Source organism: Chlorocebus sabaeus, unplaced genomic scaffold (assembly GCF_047675955.1).
Source record: "Chlorocebus sabaeus isolate Y175 unplaced genomic scaffold, mChlSab1.0.hap1 unalloc_scaffold_95, whole genome shotgun sequence".
NCBI lineage: Eukaryota > Metazoa > Chordata > Mammalia > Primates > Cercopithecidae > Chlorocebus > Chlorocebus sabaeus.
In genome coordinates, this window is record NW_027328314.1 from 211,580 (window position 1) to 238,887 (window position 27,308).

General features: G+C 42.0%; 1 protein-coding gene and 1 long non-coding RNA gene across 7 annotated transcripts in view; one reads left to right on the forward strand and one right to left on the reverse strand.

The window, feature by feature from the left end:
• The window catches only part of LOC119623816 (olfactory receptor 2V1), a 70,699-nt gene that overhangs the window by 22,205 nt on the left and 21,186 nt on the right, over positions 1-27,308 (forward strand). For 2 of the 6 annotated variants that reach the window (XM_073014347.1, XM_073014348.1), the window contains exons 2-5: positions 9,302-9,343; positions 10,513-10,647; positions 14,957-15,033; positions 22,692-22,714. In XM_073014347.1, the coding sequence (XP_072870448.1) occupies positions 9,302-9,343; positions 10,513-10,647; positions 14,957-15,033; positions 22,692-22,714 (277 nt within the window). Of the gene's footprint in view, positions 1-9,301; positions 9,344-10,512; positions 10,648-12,323; positions 14,037-14,617; positions 15,034-18,278; positions 22,715-27,308 lie in introns of those variants that run through there. The other 4 variants (XM_073014351.1, XM_073014352.1, XM_073014349.1 and 1 more) reach the window with 3 other exon arrangements.
• Positions 8,988-11,993, reverse strand: LOC140711397 (uncharacterized). Its single transcript, XR_012092575.1, has 3 exons — positions 11,885-11,993; positions 10,606-10,689; positions 8,988-9,617 (listed from the first exon to the last, which is right to left on the reverse strand). It is a non-coding gene; the product is annotated as an uncharacterized lncRNA (long non-coding RNA).

Below are 27,308 nucleotides of genomic sequence, written 5' to 3' on the forward strand. Positions count from 1 at the left end.
TCTGACCCTTTATGGGGAATGTGTAACATCCAACAGCAGTGAGGCACACAGGCTATAATTGGGAAAGATGTTCTGGAACCTTGGTATCAAACGTCCAGTGAAGGTAATGATCATATTCAGGAAAAAAGTACTAGTGTTTTCACATGTCTGATTATTTACTGTTTCTTCATTGTGTACAAATAAATAATTAAAAAGGAAACAGTAAGTTTTAGGGTGGTACATTTCCATCCTCCTCCTCATAAGTCACGATAGTTACTATCTGCATGAGAATAAAGTTAAGCTCCTAGGAGATATATAAACTTATTTCTTGAAAACGTAAAATTCACAGATCCATTTTAAATCCGATCTTACTTCTTAGTCCATGTAGATAGATTTTTAGTATTCCAGTCACTTCTGTAAATCTTTTTTGTTTTGTTGTGTTTTGGGACGAAGTCTCGCTCTGTCGCCCAGGCTGGAGTGCAGTGGCGCAATCTTGGCTCACTGCAAACTCTGCCTTCTGGGTTCATGCCATTCTCCTGCCTCAGCCTCCCGAGTAGCTAGGACTGCAGGTGCCCACCACCACGCCCGGCTAATTTTTTTGTATTTTTAGTAGAGACAGGGTTGCAAATAACCCTGTTTTTCCAATCTCATATAGTTTCTCATACATATTAGAATAAACTATATATACTATATATATAGTCACATAAAGCTGGATTCATTTAAATAGTATACAGAATATGTGCAATTAATTCAGTGCTACAATTCCCCATCTATCTTTTAATCCATTCCAGTTAAAACATAAGCGTGTATATTTGAATTAATATTCATTTGATTTAAATTTAAAATAAAAACAACCAGATTGTCTTAGGTGTTTTAGTGAAGGAGATGAGAAGACAGATTTCCTACCCTTGGACTCGTTTTAATTTGTTGATGTGACTCATGCCAGGACTTCAGCTTAAATCACGATTACCAAATAATTATGTGACTTTTCTTTCTTTTAGCGGAAACAGGAGAATGTCTAAAGGACTTTAGAATTTTGTGAGAACATGGTTCAAATCTTTGAAAACTATTCTTCATGGCCATGTGTTTATGTGTAAATAAGTCTGTTGATACTCGTGTTTCCATGAAGGGTTACCCTGTTGTTCTCCTGAGTAGAAGCTGTGAGGCGTCCCTATTTTAACTCTGCCATTGAATATTAGTCCTGGCTTAAATTCTCCTATAATTTCACGCGTGCACTAAAAGGGGGCTTAACCCCTTAAAAAATAAATGGATAGAGGAAGAGTATATGTCAGATGTAACATATGAAATTCAGGGTACGTTCTCTTATGAATTAAAACTAAGACTTGGATTTCAAGTGATTTAGGCAGCTTTGTTACGAAAGGTATGCTGGGATGAACCTAGTTTTTAAATTCTTTTACTCTGTTTTCTGATCTACCAAAATAGATAATGGTCACTTGTATAATGAAGAAATAGTGAGGAAGCCCTCTCTAGGCCAGTGCCTCCTACGCAGTGTGCATCAGCGCCGGCTCGGCTGCCACCGTCCACCTTCAGCCCAGAAGAGCCTTGTGCCCCTGGGGCCCATGGTGGTCACAGCTGAGGCTCAGCCGTCACCCCTGTCGTGGCAAGAGTCCTTATTTTAAACTGTTAAGAGTTTAGGTGACATAAGAAAGCAACAATTTGCCATAGCTCTGGTAGACAACACCGTTGGATTTGTGGTGAGAAAAGGAGTGACTGTGATCACTACGTGTGGTCTCAGTTAAAAACTTCAGGGACGTTAGTGTCTTTTCGGACTTCCTAGTGAAATTTCTCGTTAATGTACAAAACACCTGGGGAGAATTTTGAAAGTGCTTTCTGGTAAGAAATGACCTTAAACAGATGGATTTTTAAGCACTGTCATTGCACCAAAGCATTGGGGTATCCAGTTACTCTGTTGCAGTAATCGAAGCCCGTAAACCACAGAGAAAATTACAATCTTGTGGATTTTGGAAAAGATCAATTGCTTTATTTACTGTGTGAATTAATTGATTGCCTGCTTTTTATGTAGACTAGAAATAGATAAAAATGGTTATCTTGTGCAATTTCCTTTTACTATTCGAAGTAGTAATTTGACCATACTGTGACAGTTTATTACAGGGTTGACAGATGTTTTAGATTCCTCTCTACCTTTTTAACCTTGAGTACTTTCTTTGTAGAAGCAACTATTTGGATAAAGCATCCTAGTATCTTTGAAAAAAATACCATTTAATTATTAAGATTTCTGACCTGCTTTTTCAGTTTCCATGAATACTGACCAAAGTCTCTAGAGAAGACGGGAGATGGGCACGTAGGATTTGAGGATCTTGAGGAGGGACAGATAGTTTGGGATATGAGTAGATACTTGATTATACAAAGATCAGAAGGCACAAATTTGTGTTGGTACCAAATTATATTTTAGTCACTCTCCTGCTAAGTTGAGCAGCCCAGCTGTGGGGACGAGCAGAGATCCCCACTGGTGTGGAGAGGTAACAAGTGCTCCGTCAGATCCTCGTGCCTTACAGTTCTAAACATGTAAACGCCGTGTGCCTGGAAGTCTCGTCCACTGTCAGGAATATTGTCCCTAATACTTTTTCTCATGGTAATCTGATAATACGAAGACGTGGTTCTGAGTTACTTTTCCCCAGGCCCCACAGAAGTGCTTCTCTTCCCTCCAGTACAGAGCGCCAGTCTTCTTGGAAAGCACTGAATGGGGGCTTGGGTTCTCATGGGCCCCACCTCTGTGTGTATTAGAACCTTGGACTCCCTTTGGTCGTGCTGAGTGTGAACCAAAATTTTCTGGGCAGTTTTAACTTTCTGCACGTCTTTCTGACCATTTGCACTGACTTTAATTCATATGCAGAGAGAACAATATAAAACATTTTAAATATTTAACGTTTTTAGTATTTCCGCAGACTGGATTATTTGAATGCAGGCCACATCTGCTTAGGTAAACCTGTAGTATGCTGAGTGCTTCCAAGTAAAGGTGTATTGCTTGCCTAAACGCTTCTAGAAACCAGTTTCTGATTACTCTTGTGATGTAACTAATAAGGAAGAGGCGTCTCATGTTCTTGTAGAACGGTGGTTCTCCTGTCCTTTTTGCCTTATCTGTTCCATTTTTGAGATTGTGTTGATTTTAGACAAGGAAACAAAGCTACCTGCTTAGATTTTTTTCATTTCATAGGCCTAACATAGAACTAGCCACATGGTGTAGGAAGGTTGGTGTTTTCAGATGGCCAATGAACGGGTGACCCTGTCACTTAGGTGCCTTCTGAGGCATGGCGGGGTTGGGCCCCACCTGTGCTGGTGGGGCCTGCTCCAGGGCACACTCTCGATTGCTGTGCCAGTGACTCACATTCCTTCTTCCTTCCCCTTTAGTTGTGGTCTAAGAGAGGGAAAGAATTCTTCCCTGCACCCAGCCATTGCTTCCAGTAAGAATTTTGTGTATTTTGTTTTTTCCTTTTTAAAATAGTGCCTAAAGCGTTACGCAGCATTGAGCAAAGCTCAAATCCTTCTTGGAATGAGGAAGAATCTTGAATAAATGAACTTGATTGGCAAGTTCATGATTTCATGTTTAGTGGCATTTTGTTTCTAACAGAATCATTTTATCCATTTATCTTTAAAATTTTCCTTAAAGGTATTAAATCAGCAATGCCTCAGGTATAGCATCTTTCTTAATATTTTCTGAGACATTACCTGTCTAAAGTTATTCTAGGTTTTTATTTTTAAAAAGGAATGAGTCAGCAGAATTGCTACTGCATGTTTCAGTGTTACTAATGCTAATGGAATTTTTTTTTTTTTTTTTTTTTTTTTTTTTTTTTTTTTTTTTGAGATGGAGTCTCACTCTGTCGCCCAGGCTGGAGTGCAGTGGCGCAATCTCAGCTCACTTCAAGCTCCGCCTCCTTGGTTCATGCCATTCTCCTGCCTCAGCCTCCCGAGTAGCTGGGACTACAGGCGCCTGTCACCTCGCCCGGCTAATTTTTTGTATTTTTAGTAGAGACGGGGTTTCACCATGTTAGCCAGGATGGTCTCGATCTCCCGACCTCGTGATCTCCCCTCCTCAGCCTCCCAAAGTGCTGGGATTACAGGCATGAGCCACCGCGCCCGGCCAATGCTAATGGCCTCTACATTCCCTGTCAAGTGCCTGCTGTACTTCTTTTGGTAATTAAAAATGCTTGTATCAGCCTGGTGCGGTAGATGACTCATGCCTGTAATCCCAGCACTTTTAGAGCCCGAGGCAGATGGATCACTTGAGGCCGGGAGTTTGAGACCACCATGGCCAACATGGCAAAACCCTGTCTGTACTAAAACTACAAAAATTAGCCACTTGTGGTGGCGGGCACCTGTAGTCCCAGCTACTCCAGAGGCCTAGGCAGGATAATTGCTTCAACCTGGGAGGCGGAGGTTGTAGTGAGCTGAGATCGTGCCACTGCACTCCAGCCTGAGTGACAAGAGTTAGACTCCATCTCAAAAATAAAAACAAAAATGCTTATATCGTGCATAGGACGTGGAATTTATGAACAATAAAATCCTGTGCAAGTTCTGATTGTTAATACTGGTCTTCAAGGAGAATGTTGTTTGAAGGAAGACATTCCTTTTATTAAATTTTTGTTTTGAATGTTAGCTTTCAATTTTTTTATGTTTGGAAATGGGAAGAATATGATTTAATTGGCAAGAAAATTTTGACCGTTTATGTCAATTCCATCCTGTATACTTCAGCAGGGCGTAACAGGAAGGCCTCTGGAGTCCTTTGGGTCTGGATCTCTTTATTCTACCTGTTCCCCCGAGGCATTCTGTTGTCTGTTAGATGGAGCCACTAATTGTTCAGAGGTTCTGGTGAGGATTAAACAAAATATTGTATGTAGAGTTCCTGGAGCACAGTTAAATGCTCTTTGTATATTTGGTTTAATTTTTCTAAACAAAACAACTTTGGTAATAGCAGCAGCATATTAGAATCTAAAATATGCCTTTGTTCTTTTAAAAGGTAACACTAAAGAGATGTTTGCGGGGTATCAACTCAAATATAATAGAAACTTGAATAATCGTACAATGATTATTTCTAGTTCATGGAGATAATATAAATATAGAAATTTGTTTTATAATTAGAACTTAAAAGAGATTTGAGTCTTTCTTTTTAAGCTGAAAGATAAGATTTAAAGCTGAATATGTGTTCCTATGTGACTGAGGACTGTGTTTTCTATGATCCCTGTGTGTCCCAGTCTTTCTCTGTGATGTTTTTGCTACTTTAGATTCTGTTTTATGCAACATAAGCAAATGTTTATGAATATGTATTAGTGAGAAGCAGAGTTTGACTTAGTGAACAGATTTTAAAATGTAACAGATTTACTTTGTTCAAATTTGATATATTCTCTTTCTCATTTTCTTTGGCACATTGGAATAATCACTCATAAATGAAAACCTCAGAACTCCTGAATGTCTTGGGATACCACTACTAAGAGACAGCTTGATTGTGCAAATTCTAACACAAGCCAGTTAAATTCTAATACAAGCCAGTTCACTTGTATTCAAACCTTATGGGCAGAGGGTTTCTCTATTCGTTCCAGAACAGAATGGGGCACTACCGGCAGTTCCTCCCATGCTCCTCCTGCAACTCTGCCTCACTGCAGGCGTGGGTGCCGCCTCCTCCCACTCTCCTGCCCATCACTGCCTCCCTGCAGGCGTGGGTGCCACCTCCTCCCATGCTCCTGCCCATCAGTGCCTCACTGCAGGCGTGGGTGCCGCCTCCTCCCATGCTCCTGTCCGTCACTGCGTCACTGCAGGCGTGGGTGCCAGCTTCACTCATTCTCCTGTCCGTCACTGCCTCACTGCAGGCGTGGGTGCTGCTTCCTCCCATGCTCCTGTCCATCCTGAGACTGTCCAGGAGCCCACCAAGAGACGCCTCATTAGAACAAAAGCTGTTCCTACCACCCAAGAAATTCCAAGAGATTTAGTACCTTTGTGTGGGGAATCAGGGATGAGAGACCAAATGTTAGAACAAAAGATTCTCCTAGCACTCCTACCTACAAAGGGTTTTAGGAGTTCTATGTTAAGTACTGGGGGCAGAGACCAAATATATGTATTTCTTGTTATTTCACATCTGGCCAGCCCCAGCTCATATACGGCTAGTTTCTTTCTTTCTTTCTTTCTTTTTTTTTTTTTTTTTTTTGAGACAGAGTCCCAGGCTGGAATGCAGTGGCGCAATCTCAGCTCACTGCAACCTCCGCCTGCTGGGTTCAAGCAATTCTGCCTCAGCCTTCTGGGTAGCTGGGACTACAGGTGTGCACTACCACGCCTGGCTAATTTTTTTGTATTTTTAGTAGAGACTGAGTTTCTGCATCCTGGCCAGGTTGGTCGCGAACTCCTGACCTCGTGATCCATCCTCCTTGGCCTCCCAAAGTGCTGGGATTACAGGCGTGAGCCACGGCACCTGGCCTACGGCCTCTTTCTGAATCTTCCATGGACCCTTCCAGGCAGCAGCAGACTCTCCTTCCTGTGCCGGCACTGTTCTCCCTCCCTGGCTGGCGGCCACGCCTCCCACACCAGCCCCTCCTCCAGCGACAAGGACAGCAGCAGGTCTCATTCCCGCTGGATCTGGAGGAAGTGCTTGATAAATAGATTCTTCAACAGAACAGTCAACACATGTGCAGGAGATTAAGTACAGCCCAGTGACTAATAAAATCAGAACTCACCTTATTTTTGCTCTGATATATGACTGAGTAGAGAAGCTTTATTATTGTTACATAAGTATAATTCTGTAGGTGATTCTGGTACTGGTATGTTTAGCTTTAAGGTGTTGCTCAGGCAGGCGTTAAGGATGACAGGATGAGTAGGAGTTTACTAGCATACTGTCAGACCAAATTTGAGAAGTACCAGTAAACTTAGAGACATCTAATGTTAGAGAAGGAAGAATGTTTTCATTTTGGAACATTTTTTACAGGAGTCATTTTATGATATTTATCTTTAAAACTTGATGTTCCAAAAAATTTTTCTTTTTTTTTTTCTTTTTTTTTTTTTTTTTTTTTTTAATTTATTTATTATTATTAAACTTCAAGTTGTAGGGTACATGTGCACAACGTACAGGTTTGCTACATATGTATACTTGTGCCATGTTGGTGTGCTGCACCCATCAACTCGTCATTTACATCAGGTATAACTCCCAATGCAATCCCTCCCCCCTCCCTAAAAAATTTTTTTTTTTTTTTTTTTTCCTTTACAAATCAAATTTGGAGTAGATTACTTGGTGTAAGATAATCCTGTTTCCAAGTATCGTTTTCATCTAATATCATTAAATTATGGTTTAATTAATGAAAATTGCACTTTCACATAATTTTGGTCATTTGTTATATAAAAATAGTACTCCTGTATTAGAAACATTTTCTTAATTTTAATCCTAAATTACAGAATTAGTTCATGCTTATGAGGATTTCAAAAGTAGAAATACAGAGGGAAATGTAAGAGCTGAGTTTCCTTATTACTAATTTTGTACATATTCTTGCAGACGTCTTTTGTATGCATTTATTAGCATGTGTAACTTACATTAGAACATGTTTCTATACACATGCATATGTGTACAATGTTTTTAAAACTATATGGCCTCTTAATTTTTTTTTTTTTTTTTTTTTTTGAGATGGAGTCTCACTCTGTCCCAGGCTCCTGGAGTGCAGCGGCACGATCTCGGCTCACTGCAACCTCTGCCTCCCGGGTTCTCCTACCACAGCCTCCTGAGTAGCTGGGATTGCAGGCGCATGCCACCATGCCTGGCTAATTTTTGTATTTTTAGTAGAGACAGGGTTTCACCATGTTGATCTCTTGACCTTGTGATCCGCCCGCCTCAGCCTCCCAAAGTGCTGGGATTGCAGGCGTGAGCCACCGCGCCTGGCCAAGGATGTTTTATTTTAGCCCCAATGGCAGAGAAAATATTTTCTTTCTCTTTTTTTCCAATCCAGAGAGAGGGTCTCACTCTGTCACTCAGGCTGGAGAACAGTAGTTCAATCATGGCTCACTGCAGCCTGGAACTTCTGGACTGAAGTGATCCTCCTGTCTCAGCTTCTGAGTAGCTGGGACTGGGACTACAGGTGTGCACCACCATTTTTTTTAGAGACAGAATCTTACTGTGTTGCCTAGGCTTGTCTTGAACATCTGGCCTCAAGCAGTCCTCCTGCCTCAGCCTCCCACTGTGTTGGAATTACAAGTGTGAGCCACCGCGCCCAGTCTACGTTTTTTTTTTTTAATAGGTTTTCCTTTTTTTTTTTTTTTTTTTTGAGACAGACTCTCCCTCTGTCATCTAGGCTGGAGTGCAGTGGCACGATCTCGACTAGCTACAACCTCCACCTCCCAGGTTCAAGCGATTCTCCTGCCTCAGCCTCCCAAGTAGCTGGGATTACAGGCGGGTACCGCCACACTGCTAATTTTTGTATTTTTAGTAGAGACGGGGTTTCCCCATGTTGGCCAGGCTGGTGTTGAACTCCTGGCTTTAAGTAATCCACCCGCCTCAGCCTCCTAAAATGTTGGGATTGCAGGAATGAGCCACCATACCTGGCCCTAAATAGGTTTCTTTTCTCCTGTACAAACCCTTCTCCAGTATCAGGCCCTACCTGCAGAATTTTAAGGGGGATCCCCATCTGGGTGAAGGTGGGAGATGGTACAGAGGGGAGCCAAGTAAGGAAGAGCGTCTCTTGGCTGGTTTGGGCCAAAAGAGAAAAGCAAAAGGAAAGAGTGAATTTTATTTTAGTTTATATTTTGTTACTTTATTTTGTGGAGTCTCATTATGTTGTCCAGACTAGGGTGCAGCACTAATCACAAGCTTGATTGTAGCACATTGCAGACAAGCTCCTGGGCTCAAGGGATCCTCCCACCTCAGCCTCCCGAGTACCTGGGACTTGCAGGTTTGCGCCACCATGGCTGACCTGGGCAGGGTAGAGGCTCAGCCTAGATTTCCAGGACATGATGATAATATACTAACAGATGAGAAGCGTGTGTTTTTAAACAAGGTAAAGGTCAGTTTTGTATAATCTATGATGTTTCAGATTCCAGTGAATTTCCTCTGGACAGTGGGGTGCAGGGAAGACTCTGACGGCATTTTCCACACTCGACTTTTCTGCTCATCATGTTCTCAGAATGTAAAGAGCTGGGGTGCCGTGCATTTCACTTTCCCTCCTTGGAGACCAGTTTCCAAAGCTTTAGAGCAGAGTGTTTTAAAGAAGCATCATGTAAACATAGGACATATGATCGGAATATGAAATTGCCTGCTTGACATTTTATTTACAGTTGTTGGGAGTTAATAAGTCATATGTGTGTATTTTCCTCCTAGGTTCATTTTCCAGACACTGAAAGAGCAGAATGGCTAAATAAGGTAAGATTAGAGTATACCAAATACTGTCTATCAGTGGAATTGGAGGATGAGATACCATCTTTCCATATTTGGGAATTTGCATGTTGGTAACATTTGAGCTCGTTTGGACTTTAGTGGGTTGGCTTCTGCTCCCCAAAGACCTCAGTCATAACTAATGCATTTCTTTTCTTTCCAGAGAGTGAGAACTGTCTCTTTGACTTGAGAAAAGTATAGGCATTTGCATATTTATATCTCTGGCCATGTGTCTTCTTTTCTGAACAGCCAGGGCTCAAATCTGTTTTATAATAATCATAAGTTTTAAGAAACATTGTAAAGAAAGAAATAACTTACAAGAAACTGAATAATCAATAACAACCCTTTTTTTTTTTTTTTTTTTTTTTTTTTGAGATGGAGTTTCACTCTTGTTGCCCAGGCTGGAGTGCAATGGTGCGATCTCAGCTCACCACAACCGCCACCTCCCGGGTTCAAGTGATTCTCCTGCCTCAGCCTCCCGAGTAGCTGGGATTACAGGCATGCGCCACCACGCCCAGCTAATTTTGTATTTTTAGTAGAGATGGAGTTTCTCCATATTGGTCAGGCTGGTCTCGAACTCCCGACCTCAGATGATCGCCCGCCTCAGCCTCCCAAATGGCTGGGATTACAGGCGTGAGCCCCTGCACCCAGCCAGCAATCTTTTTTTTAAAGGTTATGTTTTTAGAACGGTATACCTTGAATTAGATCTGTTTTATCTCTGTGTTTCATACATCTTTAGGGCTACACAGTGAACTCAGATGTTGATAATGATCACTTTAAAGTGCTGGAAGTTCATTTGTCATTAAAAATATAGGTGCTTATTAATATTTATACAGTTGAAGAACTATAAATATTACAGTTGTTTTCAGCAACAAGTTGAAACCACAGGACTTTTAGAAATCTTTAAATGTGCTGACATACTTAAACAGAATATTTAACTAGAATAACTAGTTCCTGCAACATATTAGGTAATCAGTAGTTGGTTTTTCTAATAACTTTTTAGAATTTAGATCATGTTGATTTTGCATAACAAGAAGATCCTTCCCCCTCTTTATTTTCAAAACCAGGTTTGGTCCATTGCGAGAGTTTCTCACGAGCACTCGTGTGTGTCATGCATTATAGCATTTTGTTTACACTGAGTTCTTTTTCCTTTCCAGACTGTAAAACACATGTGGCCTTTCATTTGCCAATTTATAGAGAAGTTGTTTCGAGAAACTATAGAACCAGCTGTGCGGGGAGCAAACACCCACCTTAGCACCTTTAGTTTCACGAAGGTCGACGTGGGCCAGGAGGTCAGTGGTGTTCTCTTAAGTATCCTCACATGTGCACACAGACTGCTGTGAAAACATGAAAAACACATTTTCTTTTTTTTTTTTTTTTTCTTTTCTTTCTTTTTTTTTTTTGAGACGGAGTCTTGCTCTGTTGCCCAGGCTGGAGTGCAGTGGCACAATCTGGGCTCACTGCAAGCTCCGCCTCCCAGGTTCACACTATTCTTCTGCCTCAGCTTCCTGAGTAGCTGGGACTACCGACGCCTGCCACCACGCCCGGCTAATTTTTTGTATTTTTAGTAGAGACAGAGTTTCACCATGTTAGCAGGATGGTCTCGATCTCCTGACCTCGTGATCCGCCCACCTCGGCTTCCCAAAGTACTAGGACTACAGGCGTGTGCCACTGCGCCCGGCCAAAAAACACATTTTCTTTCCATTTTTTTTTTCCAGATGGGGACCTCACTATGTTGCCCTACCTGGCCTCAGACTCCTAGGCTCAAGTGATCTTCCTGCCTCAGGCTCCCAACTAGCTGGGTATATGTTTTTTAAACAACTTCAATGAGCCCAGTGGCTCATGCTTATGATCCCAGCACTTTGGGAGACCTGAGCTAGAGACCAGCCTAGGCAACGAAGTGGGACCCCGTCTGCAAAAAAGTTCCAAAGTTAGCTGGGTGTGGTGGTGCACGTGTGTGGTCCGGACTACACGGGAGGCTGAGGCAGGAGGGTCACTTGAGCCCCAGGAGGTCGAGACTGCGGTGAGCCATGATCGCACTACTGCATTCCAGCCTGAGTGACAGAGTGAGACCCTATTTCAAAAACCAGACAGGTTCAAATTATGTTCTGAGGAAAATTGTTCACCAAGAAGGTCTACCGGGTGTACCTGCATTTCCCACTCAGGCTCTACCTCTAGCCGCGGTGCCTTTTCCTATCTGTCAGGAGGCTGTCCTGCTGCCCTCGCCTGCCGTGCCCCTTCCTGTCTGTCAGGAGGCTGTCCTGCTGTCCTGCTGCCCTCTCGCCCTTGGTGCCTTTTCCAGTCTGTCAGGAGGCCGTCCTGCTGCCCTTTTGCCCATGGTGCCCCTTCCCATCTCTGTCACTCAGGCTCTGCCTCCAGCCATGGTGCCTTTGCCCATCTCTGTCTGGAGGCCGTCCTGCTGCCCTCTGACCTGCCGTGCCCCTTCCCGTCTCTTGTCACTCAGGCTCTGCCTCCTGCCACGGTGCCTTTTCCCATCTCTGCCGGAAGGCCATCCTGCTTCCCTCTCACCCTCACTGCCCCTTCCCATCTGCCGGGAGGCCGTCCTGCTGCCTTCTTGTCCGAGGTGCTCTCTTGGCCATGTCAGCCTCCATCGCATGGCTTCTCTTTAACACTGACTTTTTTCCCCTCACATGTCTTTCTGCTCCACATTCTTCTGTCAGCATGCCCTTTTCGCGCTAGTTTTAAGTAGTCTTTCCTGTGAGAGAGTTTGATATGTGAATTCATGCTAAATGTGCAGTAATTGACATGTTTAAGGTGTTTACCCCTCTCGGGATGTTAAAAAACAAAACTACTAATGACTCTAATGCTGGTAAGGTAGGTACACCATTCATTACGTAGGTGGAAGGAAAGACGGATTTTGTTAACGGAGTCACATTATGTAAAAAGGAAAGCTCTACTTCCTAATACCACTTCTTGTAAAAGCCTCAAGAGTACATTTAGTTGATCATGGGAAGTTTTTCTTTTTATTTTGTATTTTTAAATTAGTGTTTAAGTAGCAACAGTCCAAGGTAACATTTATATGCCTGAAGACTCAGAACGTGAGAGTTCTTATAAACACACACACAGTCCGTACACGTTGGTGCACGCACAGCAGAGTAAGCACACAGACATCCCCGCACAGTGTGGTTCAGGGTTGTGGTAGATGTGGCTGCGGGAGGGTCTGGCATGGCCACTGTGTATTTGCCACCTGTTAGTGGGCACCCGTGTCCACCCCATGCTCTCCAGGCTGCTGGCCACCTTTCTCCATCAGAGCTGACTGTGTGTGTGCAGAGAACGCTCTGTCTCAGGAGCAGTTACTCCAGACGCAGGGCCTCCTGTGCAGCCTTACATGTGACACCTGCCTGTGTGTGCTGCTGCTTTTCTTGTGACATGCCTGAGGCGTGGCCATCCTGTGCAAGAGCCCATGTCGCTACACAGGACGCCTGCGGGACGAGCCCGTGTCTCTACGCAGGACGCCTGCGGGACGAACCCTTGTCTCTACGCAGGACGCCTGCGGGACGAGCCCGTGTCTCTACACAGGATGCCTGTAGTACACTTTCATTGTTGACTTTACCTTCAACACCTAAAATGGTAACCACAGATGGGGAAAAACACAATTACAAGTTAAAGTGCCGTGTGAGTGCAGGTTAAAATCCCAGTGACAGGTTAAATGCTGTAAAGCAGGGGCTGCATGCTCTGTCTGTACATGGCCAGGTCATACACGTTTTAGCTCTGACTCCACCTTAAGTCTCTGTGGCACACTGTTCTGCTGTCTCTCCCTCCCTTCTTTCACAGCCCTTTAGCCAAGTGAAAACCATCCTAGCTCCAGGGCTGTAGAGTCAGGCCAAGGGCCACGTTTAGCCTGTTATTCCCTAAGTTACAGCATGTTCATGTTTGTGGATATTTAAAATTCCAAGCTCACCTGGGTTTATTTTAGGAATAATTTTATTATGTTTGAGTTCCTTCACACACACGTTAAGTCTGATACCAGCTGAATAAGAAGGTCCTTGGAGAATAGCAAGAGTATTAAGAGGAGTGCTGATTCAATAAAGATAACTTTGGCATTTTCACCTACTGTACCAATGTCTTACAAGTGGCAAACCCAGGCTTTCTGGTGAAGGGACGGATAGAATGGCATGCGGAGTCCTGTGCAGGGCCCTTGGCCAGACTGTGTGCTGACCAAGACCTCGGGCAGCTGGGCAGTGTTGCCTTCTGGTGTTTGTCCTTCGTTAGGTAATGCCCAGTCATCTGGAGTGGGGTTGGTCCCTTCATCTCAGTGTCATTTGGGGAGTATGTTATCTGATGTACATCATGCCTGCCCCATTTTCACTTACTAGCATAATGTGGTGGTGATGTTTTTAGTGCAGTCTGTACATGGCTTAGCTAGTGCCATAAAGAAAAAGCCTGGGAACTTGGGAGCATAGGAGGTGTCTAGACTCTCAGGTAAAAGCTTAGAGTTTGGTTCGACAGCTAGGTGAGAGGTGTGATTTTAATACATGCAAACTTGTCAGAGTAAGCAGTAGTTCTCTAAAAGTAAAGTGCTTCTTTCATTTTTGAGACAGGGTCTCACTCTGTCACCCAGGCTGGAGTACAGGGGCGTGATCACCACACACTGCAACCTCAACCTCCCGGGCTTAAGGGATTCCCCCTACCACAACCTCCTGCGTTGCTGGGACTACAGGTGCGTGTCCCCACGCCTGGGTCTCCACTAAGGCTCGTCTCAAACACTTAGGCTCAAGTGATTCTTTCACCTCAGCCTGCTGAAGTGCTGGGATTACAGCTCTGAGCCATCGTGCCCAGCGTTTTGTTTGTTTTGTTTTTTTTAAGAGATGGGAGTTCACTCTGTTGCCTAGTCTGAAGTACAGTGGCACAATCATAGCTCACTGTAGCCTCAAACTCCTGCTCTCAAGCAGTCACCCCATCTCAGCCTCCTAAGTAGCTAGAACCACAGGCGTGCGTTCCCATCTTAGCTATTTTTTTTTTACTTTTTGTAGAGATAGGGTTTCACCGTGTTGCCCAGACTGGTTTCAGTCTCCTGACTTCAAGCAATCCTCTGCCTTGGTATCCCAAAGTGTTGGAATTACAGACCTGAGCTGCCACGCCGGGACATGAAAGTCTTAAGAAATGAAAAATTATGAGACATAAAGAATAAATGAAAGGAAGTTATGTTTCAAACATGGTAGTACTAGGATGGAGTACTGGAAAAGGGTCAAGTTAGATGTGAAGAGACGAGAGTAAGAGGCTTGAAAAGAGCACATATGTATCGTTACATGTGCTGACAACAGCAGTCATGCCCAGTGCTTATTAACTGCTGTGGGCAAGGCATGCACTACTGTCTTGACATTTATTTTGTTGCCTAATTTCACAGTAATCTCATGAAACAGAGGCCGTTGTTTTTCTGCAGATCACAGGTGAGGAAGCTGAGGAACAGGGGTTAAATAGCCGAAAATCAAGCCACACTCTGTTATGAAGGCAGAATTTTAATTCCTGTTGTAGTCTGAAATTTAAAGCTTGTTCTCTTTATCTCTATGCTGTTACAAGGTTTGATTTTTTTTTTTTTTTTAACCTCTGTATTTTAAAATAAGCTACTTCTTATTTCAGCCCCTCAGGATCAATGGTGTTAAGGTATACACTGAAAATGTAGACAAAAGGCAAATTATTTTGGACCTTCAGATTAGGTAAGTTTTTATTTGTTGTATTTGTGTCATGGTTAATGGCGTGTAATGTCACTTAGCTGCACCTGTAAGGTGGAGGATACAGAGAGCACACGTCTTACCTGCTGTCGGTTGGAGTTCTTGTTAGACATCCAAGTATTATTTACCTTCTGGGTCTCAGTTTCTAATAGCCTCGATAATTGCCATTCATAAAATGTGTTAAATAAAAAGAAGTTAAAGACACTACAAGAAAACTATGGACCAATATTTTTTATGAACATTGATTAAAAAAAACGCTTAACAAAATACTAGCAAACTAAATTCAGCAGCATATTAAACAGATTTCACACTATGACCTAGTGGGATTTATTCCCAGAATGCAAAGATGATTCAGCATACAACAATTAGTTGACGTAATACACCACATGAAAAGGAAAAAACCAAATCATGTGATTATCTCAGTTGATGGAGAAAAAGCATTTAACAAAACTCAATACCCTTTCATGATAGAAACACTGAATGAACTAGGAATAGAAGGAAACTAACTCAACGTAATAAAAACCATATAAGAAAACCCCACAGTAAACATTATACTCAGTGGGCTGGGTGTGGTGGCTCACGCCTGTAATCCCAGCAATTTGGGAGGCTGAGGCAGGCGAATCACGAGATCAGGAGATCGAGACCATCCTGGCTAACACGATGAAACCCTGTCTGTACTAAAAATACAAAAAATAAGCCAGGCGTGGTGGTGGGCACCTGTAGTCCCAGAATTAAGTTATCCCTGTATGTAGATGACATATTCTATATGTAGAAAACCCTAAGGACATCACTAAAAAATGGCTAGAACTAATAAATAAATTCAGTAGACTTGTAGGCTACCACATAAAAAAATCAACAGCATTTCTTTTTCTTTTTTTTTTTTTTAAGATAGAGTCTCGCTCTGTTGCCCAGGCTGGAGTGCAGTGGTGTGATCTTGGCTCACTGCAACCTCCGCCTTCTGGGTTCAAGTGATTCTCCTGCATCAGCCTCCCGAGTAGGTGGGATTACAGGTGTGCACCACCATGCCCGGTTAACTTTTGTATTTTCAGTAGAGACACGGTTTCATCATGTTGGTCAGGCTGATCTCGATCTCCCGACCTCATGATCCACCCACCTTGGCCTCCCAAAGTGCTGGGATTACAGGCATGAGCCACCGCGCCCGGCAGAAATCAACAGCATTTCTATAGATTGACAATAAACTGTCAAAAAAGGAAATCAAGCCATTTACAATAGCTATCCCCCAAAATACATAAAATAAATTTTCCCAAGGAAGTGAAAGATCTGTACATAAACTATATAACATTGATGAAATAAAGACTACAGAAATAAAAAGATATCCTGGGTTCATGAATTAGAAGAACATTGTGAAAATTATTATACTACCCAAAGTGATCTACAGATTCAATATAATTCCTATAAAAATTCCAATAACATTCTTCACAGAAATAGAAAAAAATCTTAAAATTCATATGGAACCACAAAAGACCCCAAATAACCAAAGGAATCTTAAGCAAAAAGAACAAAGCTAGAGGCATCACACTACCTGACTTCAAAACATATTACAAAGCTGTAGTAATCAAAACAGAATAGTACTGACATAAAACCAGACATATTGAACTGAATAGTCAGCCTTGAAATAAATTTATATATTTACAATCAATTGATTCTCAACAAAGATGCCAAGAACTCACAATGGGGAAGGACAATCTCTTCAATAAATGATGTTGAAACAACTGTATGTGCAAAAGAATGAGATTAGACTTTATCTCTCACCATATACAAAAATCAACTCAAAATGAATTAAAGATCTAAACGTAAGAACTGACACTGTAAAGCCCCTAGAAGAAAACAAAGGTGAAAAGCTCTTTGATATTGATTGGCCTTGGCAATGAATTTTTGGATTTCTCACCAAAAGCTCAGGCAACAAAAGCAAAAACAAAACAAGTAGGACCACATCAAAAAAAGAGATTCTGCATAGCAAAGGAAATAAGCAACAAAATGAAAAGGCAACATATGGATTGGAAGAGAATATTTGTAAACCATGTATTAGATAAGGGCTTAATATCCAAAATATACAAGGAACTCACACAACTTAATAGCAAAAAAATAAAAAATAAAAAACAGGCAAAGGACCTGAATAATTTTCCCAAAGACGACACACAAATGGCTAACAGGTATATGAAAAGGTGCTCAACATCACTAATCACCAGAGAAATGCAAATCAAACCACAATGAAGTATCACTTCATACCTGTCAGAATGGCTGTTATCAAAAAGACAAGATGACCAGGCATGGTGGCTCACACTTGTAATCCCAACACTTTGGGATGCCAAGGTGGGAGGATTACTTGAGGGCAGGAGATCAGAACCAGTCTGAGTGACATAGTGGGACCCCCATCTCTACAAAAAATAAAAAATAATAATCAGCCAGATGTGGTGATACATACCTGTAGTCATAGCTACTCAGGAAGCTGAGGCCAGAGGATCACTTAAGCCCAGGAATTCAAGGTTGGAGTGAACTATGATCACACCATTGCACTCTCTCCCTGGTGACAGAGTGAAACTGTCTCTAAAACTAAAGAAAGGAATAAATAAGTCGGAAGGTAAGTGTTGGTGAGGGTCTGGAGGAAAAGGAACCCCTATATGCTGTTGGTGGGAATGTAAATTGGTATAGCCATTATGGGAAGTAGCATACAGGTTCTTCATAAAAATCAAATATAGAACCACCATATGACCCAGTGATCCCTCTGGTGCATGTATACCCAAAGGAAATGAATCCAGTATCTTGTAGCCAGATCTGTGTTCCCATATTCACTGCAGCATTACTCACCACAGCCAAGATATAGAAACAACCTAAGGGCTCATCAGTGGGTGAGTGGATAAAGAAATTGTGAGAAATACATACATATGAATATTATTCAGCCTTAAAAGAGAAGGATATATGCCGTTTGCCACAACATGGATGAACCTGAAGGACGTTATGCTACGTGAAATAAGTCAGACACAGAAATAAAAATACTAAATGATCTTATGTATAGGTGGAATCTTAAAAGAAGTCAAACACATAGAAACGAAAAGCAGAACAGTGGTTACCAGGGGCTGAGAGGTGGGAGAAAATTGGGAGACGTTGGTCAAAGGGTACAAACTTATAGTTATATAAAACAAGTCTAAATATCTAACAGACTATATGAGGACTACATTTAATAACCTTGTATGCTGAAAATTTGCTAAGAGTAGATTTTAGGTGCTCTTATCATACAAAATGTAACTATGTAAAGTGATGGTGTGTTCATTTGCTTGACTACAGTAAATCGTTTCACTGTGTTTGTATATATGAAAACATTGTGTTGTATGCCTGAAATATATACAATAGAAAATAAATAGAAATTTTTATAAAATGAAGGAGAATTAAGGGCTTTCTTGGACAAACAAAAACCACACAAAGAAAAACTGAGGGAATTTGTTGCCAGTAGACCCACATTGTAAGAAGTGTTAAAGTTATTCAGAGAGAAGGTAAATGTTATATTTCTGAAACTTGGAGCTACATAAAGAAGGGAAGTATGTTAGATTAAGAATAAATGAAGGTAAAATAAAACCTTAATTTTTCTTATTATTAATTGACCTAATAGATAGCTTCAAAATAATAATAGCAAAAATGTACTGGGTAAATACAGCTTATGGATAAGTTAAATGAATGACAGCAATGTGAATGCTTCTGTTACAAGGTACCCACGCTACCCATGAAGTGGATTTGAGAATGGATTTAAATTACTTATAAACTAGCCAGGTGCAGTGGCTCGTGATTCCAGGCTCATGCCTGGAATCTCAGCAATTTGGGAGGCCAAAGCAGGAAAACTGCATGAGCCCAGGAGTTTGAGACCATCCTGGGCAACGTAATGAGACCCCATCTGTACAAATATTGTTTTAAAAAAATTAGCTGGGCGTGGTGGTGCATACCTTAGTCTCAGCTACTTGAAGGGCTGAAGTGAGAGGGCTGCTTGAGTCCAGGAGTTCAAGGCTGCAGTGAGCTATTATCGCACCACTGCACTCAAGGCTAGGTGACAGAGCAAGACCTTATCTCAAAAATAAACAACAAAAATTACCTATAAATTAGTTGCAAAAGTATCCTGAAAACCCTAAGGAAGTCTTAATTTTTTAAAATAGATAGGGTCTCGCTGTATTGCCCAGGCTGGTCTTGAACTCCTGGGTTCAAGCCAGCTTCCTCCCTTAATCTTCCAAAGTGTTGGAATTCTAGGCATGAGCCACCAAACCCAGCCTAAATCATTTTTAAAAGAAGTTTAATTGCTATGCTAAGAGATGAGAGAAAATAAAATAATACAAAATGCTCAGTTAAAACCGGAAGACAGAAGGAAAGAAAGCTTTTTTTAAAAAAAGAAGTGAGGAACAAGTGAATGAATAAAATGTTACAAATGTGGTAGATATTAATCCAACTATATCAATAACCACTTTAAATATAAACGGTTTAAATACACCAGTTAAAAGGCAGAGACTCACGGAGTAGATAATGAGACTCAACTACATGTTGTCTACAAGAAATCCACTTTAAATATAAAGACACAGATAAAGAATAAAGGGATGGATGAAAATATATAATGCTAACACTAATCAAGAAAATCCTGGAATAGCCATATTAATTTCAAACAAGGCAGACTTCGGAACAAAAATTATCAGGGATAAATAGAAGCATGACATTGCAAAGAGGTCAGTTTCCATGAAAACACAACAATTCTTGACATGTGTTCCCCTAACAAGAGATTATCCAAATACATGAGGCAGAAGCTAATATCTCAAACAATGCAACCGTAGTTGAACTCAATCATCAAACAACTGAACTTGACAATTATAGAATATTCATCCACTGAGAGCAGAATACACATTCTTTTCAAGTTTACACAGAATATTCAGAAGATAAATCACATTCTGGTCCATAAAAGACACCTCAAAACATTTAAAAGAAAAATATCATACAAAGTATGCTCTTGCACCACAATGGATAAAAACTAGAAATCAGTAACAGATAGCTGAAAGTTTCTCAAATATTTGAAGATTAAAATAAGACACTTCTAAATAATACACAGGTCAAAGTCTCAGGATAAATTAAAAATGTTTTAACCTGAATGAAATATGAAAATAGAACTTACTAAAATTTATAGGACGTAGTGAAAGCAGTGCTAAAAGGAAAATTTATAGCATTAAACACCTATATTAGAAAGGAACAAAGATCTAAAATCAATAATCTAAGCTTCCATATTAGAAAACTAGAGAGAAAACTAGAGAGAAAAGCATACTGTAAGCCTGGAAAAACAGAAAAAAATAAATAATAAAAATTAGGGCAAAAATCAATGAAATTGAAAACAAAGACAAATAGCAAAAAAATCAATAAAATCAAAAGCTGGTTCTTTGAAAAGATCAATAAAATTGGTAACTTACAGCGAGGCTAACAAAAAAAAGAGAAAGGACATAAATTGCTAATAACAGAAATGAAAAATGGGACATTACTACTGATCTCAAGGACATTAAAAATATAATAAAATATGTTCAACAACTATGCTCACAAATTTGGTAACTTAGATGAAATAGACTAATTCCTTAAAAGATACAATCTACTGAAATTCACACTAAGAAAAGAGACAATATGAAAAGACTCATATGTATTAAATCATATCAAGGCCGGGCACGATGGTTCACACCTATAATCTCAGCACTTTGGGAGGCTGAGGCAGTCAGATCACTGAGTTCAGGAGTTCAAGACCAGCCTGGCCAACATGGCAAAATCCCATCTCTACTAAAAATACAAAACATTAGCCAGACATGATGACATATCCCTGTGGTCCCAGCTACTCAGCGGGCTGAGACAGGAGGATGTCTTGAGCCTGGGAGACCGAGGCTGCAGTGAGTCCTGATCGTGCCACTGCATTCCAGCCTGGACGACAGAGTGAGACCCTGTCTGAAAACAAACAAACAAAAAAAAAAAACGATGTAATTCATGCCCTCACCAGACTAAGCAAGAAAAATCATATGATCACATAAATAGATGCAGAAAAGCATTTGACAAAATTCAACACCTAGTTATGATACAAACTCTCAGCAAACTAGGACAGAGGGAATTCCTCAATCTGATAAAGAACATCTACAGGCCGAGCATGCTGGCTCATGCCTACAATCCCAGCACTGTGGGAGGCCAAGGCAGAAGGATTGCTTGAGGCCAGGAGCTTGAGATCAGCCTGGGCAACATAGAGAGATTCCATCTCTAAAAGACACACACACACACACAAACATCTACAGAAAAAAACTAGCTAACATCATACTTAATGGTTAGTGAGAAACTAGGTGTTTTCTCCCTGGGATGAGCAGCAAGGATATCCCGTACTATCAATCTTACTCAACATTGTACTCAAGTCCTAACTAATGCAGGAAGATTTTAAAAAGGAAATTAAAGCTATACAGATCGGGGGGGAAAAAAGAAACTGTCTTTCTTCATAGATGACATGATTGTCTATGTAGAAAATACCAAAGTATTGACCAAAAACTCCTGAACGAATAGATGATTATAGCAAGATTTTTTCTCCTCTTTTCTTTTTCTTTTCTTTTCTTTTTTTTTTTTTTTATTTTTGAGATGGAGTCTCACTGTATTGCCCAGGCTGGAGTGCAGTGGCTCGATCTCGGCTCACCGCAACCTCTGCCTCCTGCGTTCAAGTGATTCTCCTGCCTCAGCCTCCAGAGTAGCTGAGATTACAGGCATGAGCCACCATGTCCAGCTAATTTTTCTAATTTTAGCAGGGACCAGGTTTCACCATGTTGGCAAGGCTGGACACGAATTCCTGACTTCAACTGAACCACCCGCCTCGGCCTCCCAAAGTGCTGGGATTACAGGCATCAGCCACTGCACCAGCCAGATTATAGCAAGATTACAATGTAGTGAATTATCGTAATTTTGTGTTGCCTCAGCACCCATTTTTAAGGGAAGTTTAACTTTCCTATGCCAGAAGGAGAGCTCAGTCACCCTTGACACAGTTTTCAGGTTCTACATCTCCTCCCAGTTCCTCAAGGTGGTCAGTCTTTGCACAACTGCCTCCCGGTGCCCACCTCCACATGGGACAGCTACATACAGCCCACTCGACTAGCCCTGCATACTCTATGTAGTGGGACGGATGGCTGCACATGAGATTTCAAGTCATAGTGGGTGCCTTCGGACTGCTTGTTTGTTTAACTATGCTCATCAGATGCCTTACTAGGTGGCTGACTCAGGTTTCTCCAGGAGCCTTTAGTGTCTCTGCTACTCAAATAGCACCCATGATAAGGCACAAGGTCTAATGCCCAGACATTCCAGGGTCAATTTCAATGGTATTGACACAGCAGAGGTTGCTGCCTATGTATTAGAAGTAGAACACCACACCCAAATGGCCCAAAAGCCAGTGGCCAAGGATGAAAACCTTGGAGGAATCTCTTCTGCCTAGATGATAGTCCCCACTTGTCCACCACTTCCTTTAAATGGACCATTCAGGTATTTGCCCTTGAACTTAAAGTCACCCACACAGTATTCTCCAATATATACTGCTAATTTCTGCACTCTTTCTCCTGCCTATACTCCCTGACCTAACCTCTGTGTGGCGGGCCTTCAAGCATGTCATCTACTACCAGAACCTGTAAGTAATAAAATCTTTATTTCTATTTTGTGTCTCTCTTAATCATTGAAGGGTTGCTCTCCATCTTACTTAAAGATCGTAAGTTTTAAATACAGGATGCAAAGTTAATAAACAAGTCAATTACTTTTCTATATGCCAGCAATAAACAATTGGGATTTAAAAATTAAAAATACAATAACACTGAACATTAGCACTTAAAAAGTACTTAGTAATTAAAAAAAAAAATGGGTACAAGGTCCATATAAGGAAATCTAATGAAATCAGAAAAAGTTCTAAGTAAATGGAAAGATATTCCATGTTTATGGATAGGAAGGCTCAATCTTTTAAAGACGCCAATTCTTCCTAATTTAATCTATAGATTCAATGTAATCCAATCAAAATCCCAGCAGGTTACTTTGTAAATACTGACAAACTGATTCTACACATTGTATGAAAAGGCAAAAGACCGAAGATAGCCAACACAATATTGAAGAAGATACAAGTTGGAAGACTAATACTGCCTAAAGGCTTACTATAAAGCTACAATAATCAATAAAGTATAGTGTTGGCCAAAGAACAGACAACTAGATCAGTGAAGAAGAACAAAGAACAAACAGATCCACACAAATATAGTTAACTGATATTCTGACACGAATTAAAAGCAATTCAACAGATAATGTATGGCCTTTTCCAGAAATGACACTAGAATGTTTAGGCATGCACATGCCAAAAAAAAAAAAAAAAAAAGGAAAAAAACATGAATCTAGATACTGATCTTACACCTCTCACAAAAATTAACTCAAAATGGATTAGAGACCTAAATTTAACATGCAAAACTACAAAACTTTTAGAAGACAACCCCGGGGAAAATCTGGGAAAGTTTTTCAAAGCGTGATCCATGATCTCTGAAGAAAAACTGGTATGTTGGACTTCACTGAACGTAAAAACTTCTGCTCTGCAAAGACACTGTTAGGAAAATGGAATGACAGAGCACAGACGAGGAGAGAATATTTGCTGAATGCATATCTAATGAGGCACTTGTCTTAACCAGCAACACCAGCACTCTGGGAGGCTGAGATGGAAGGTTCACTTGACCCCACGAGTTCGAGATCAGCCTGAGAAACATAGGGAGAAAATTTTTTTTTTTCAAATGTGCTGTGTGTGGTGACACTTGCCTATAGTCCTAGCTACTCAGGAGGCTGAGGCAGGAGGAACACTTGAGCCCGGGAGTAGGAAGCTGTGGCAAGCCATGATCATGCCACTGTACTTCAAGCTGGGTGAAAGAGCAAGATTCTGTCTCAAAAAATAAAACAAACAAACAAAAACTGAACAATAAGAAAACAAACAATTCAATTAAAAAATATGCAGGCTGGTGTGGTGGTTCACACCTATAATCCCAGCACTTTGAGGTGGGAGGATTGCTCGAAGCCAGGAGTTTGAGACTGGCCTGCAAAACACAGCAAGACCCCAGGTCTACAAAAAATAAAAAATTAACTGGGCATGGTGGCACATGGCTGTGGTCCCAGATACTCAGGAGGCTGAGTAGGGAGGATCGCCTGAGCCCCGGAATTGGAGGCTACAGTGAGCTATGATTACACCACTGCTCTCCAGTCTGGGCAACAAAGCAAGACTCTCTCTCAAAGAATAAAAATAAATGATCAAAAGATCTGAAGAGACATCTCACCAAAGAAAATGTACAGATGGCAAATAAACATATGAAAAGATGCTTGATATCATTCATTATTAGAGAATTGCAAATTAAAACAATGAGATTTTACTGCATGTTAAAATGGCTAAAATCTAAAACAATGACAAACACCAAATGCTGACAAGGACACAGGGCAAGTGATAGTCACCTGAAAAGACAGTTTGACAGCTTCTTACACAGCCAAACATAACCTTACCATATGATCCAGCAGTTATGCTCCTAGGTATTTGCTCAAATGAGTTGAAACGTTTGCCCACCTAAGCATCTGAACATGAATGCTTATTGTAACTTTATTCATAATTGCCAAAAACTGGAGGTAACCAGATATCCTTCAAAAGGTGAATAAATCAACACATCGGGCTCTATCCTCATAACGGAATGTTATTCAGCAATAAAATTAATGATCCACAAAGCTACGAAAAGACATGGAGGAACCATAAATGCATGTTACTAAGGGAAAGAAGCCAGTCTAAAAACTGCATGCTGTATAGTTTCACTTACATGAAATACTGGAAAACACAAAATTATGGAAATAGTGAAAGATCCGTGGTTGCCTGGGTTCAGGGAAAATGGAGGGACAATAGGTGCAGTGCAAGAGATGTTCTGAGCATTGAAACTATTCTGCGTGATACTATAACGGTGGATACATGGCATTTTGCACTTAGCAAAAGACTTTGTAAGAAAAAGAATAAACCCTAATGGAAACCACAGAGTTTAGTTAACACTACTTTAGTTCATACTAGGATATCAACGCAGGTTCATCAGTCGTCATGAAAGTACCATGCTAAATCAAGATGTTAATAATGGAAAACTGGGAGTTGTGGGAATACAGCGTAAATAGGAACTTTCTGTACTGTCAGCTCAATTTTCTGTAAACCCAAAAGTTATCTAGAAAATGAAGTCTATTAATAAGACAAATGGTAGCCAACTTTGGGGAAAGCAGGTTTCCAAAAACTTAGAGGAAGGAGGGCTTGAATCCCATGGCCCCGTACTGACAACCACTCATAAATAGTTCCCGAACTATGGGGAGAGGGGTCACTACAGAATTCTGAGAGAAACATGGCAGTGATTCTGACTACAAAGGGAGAGGAACCGCAGGGAGCCATGTGGCAGCTCAAACAGCTCTGAAGAATCTGGCAGGGTAGACACAGTGCCGCCGTCCTCACCAGACCTCAGACACAGCAGAGGCCCTGGTGGACCACTTGGCTCCTACCTTCAGAGAAGAGGCTTCACCTAGCGGCAGGTACTCAGCAAATCCATCTGTTTGAGAACTTGGGTTCCCAAAGCCTAGAAAGCATCAAGCCCTGTGCCTGGGGGCCAAGGATCCAGTGTGAACACAGACCAGACACCAACTGCTGAAACAGCAGAAGCCTGCGGGCTCGAAACTGGGGGGTGAAGGGTGCACAATGCGACAGGATCCCTACCTGAGTGGGGGACCGAGTGGGGACAGAGAGGGTCCCGGGAGGATGAGAGGCCTGAAGAACGAGGAGTTAGCTCAATGTGGAGAAAGCGCCAGGGACAGGGAGATGCAATCAGTGCCGGAGAGGAAGGAAATGCAGAAAGAAGCTGAAGTCACAGCAACGCTGGACTAAGGAGGTCTGTGAGCCACAAGAAGGAAGCCAGGCATTCCCTCAAGAGCAACAGGAGACCATGGAAGATTGGCCACACCCGCAATTCGAATCAGACTTTGACTTTTGAGCACTCTTTCAGAATACAGAAGTTAGAACATGAACTGGTTGGATGTAAAAAAGTGAGTGTGGGGAGAGGGGTTAGGTCATTTCTCAGGCATAGGCAGCAGGGGATAGTGGCTCGGAGAGGGCGGCAAGAGTAGCTAGGATGTCTAAGCGGCATTGCAAGCCTAACCTGCATACAAGTAGGCCCTGCTGCTCCCTCCCCAACCAGCCTGCTCCTCACCCTTGTGGGTAACGGTAACTCACGTCATTCTTCCCATCGCTCAGGACACACACGGCCTTGGTGTCATCCTTCATGCCTTTGTCACACCCCAATCTAGACTGTTGGCAAATTCTGCCAGCTCTACCTTCCAAGTAAGTTCAGGAGGTCACTTCTTATCACCTGGTCCAAGATACCATCATTTGCACCTGGACTGCAGCACTAGCTCCCAGCTGGTCTCCCAGCCCACCCCAGGCTAAATCCACTTGGATGCACCATCCCTCAGAGCTTGTGGGACCCCTGACACCTTAAGCCTCTGTAGAATAAAGCGGAATGGTCATCACGTCATTCCAAAACCATTCAGGATGCACGCTGGTCAGTGCTGCCCAGATTTACACTGGGGAGTTTGATAATTCTGTTTGAGGCACAGCAAAAGGCCTGTCCCTCGGCTCAAGTGGAACGTGTACTACAATCCTACTCTGGGCACAGAATCCTACTTCCTGCCATCCTGAGGATGTTCAGCTGGTTTTACAGCCACGTGGAATCCTACACTGAATTCCAGCACACTCTTCTCCAATTTAAACCACTTTCACCAGGAATTCTGTTTCTGCTTTCAAATGGGGCCCTGTCCCGCCCCAAGGGCTGTCACTGACATGTTTTATTTGCAGGCTCAGCATCTCCTCCAGACTGTGGAGTGGGATGGATCGCCTCCAGCAGGGCCCTGAGCCACTGTGTGAGTTGACCAGTCACAAAAATACAGCTCCCTGTGCTCCCCCACCAGCCCACCTCCCCCACACACAGGCAGGAAAGGCGAACACTGACTCAGGGCCCACTGAGTGCCAGGCACTGGGCACCAAAATGAAGCTGCTGTCAAGGACTTCCAGCCACAGAGCGACAGCAAGAAATTCGGTAGGCAAGGCTCCAGGACAGGTGGCGGGTGGGCACAGCCAGGGCGGGCAGAGCTTGGGAAACACCAGCAGCAGGCGGCACTCAAGCCTGGTCTTCACACTGAGGGCA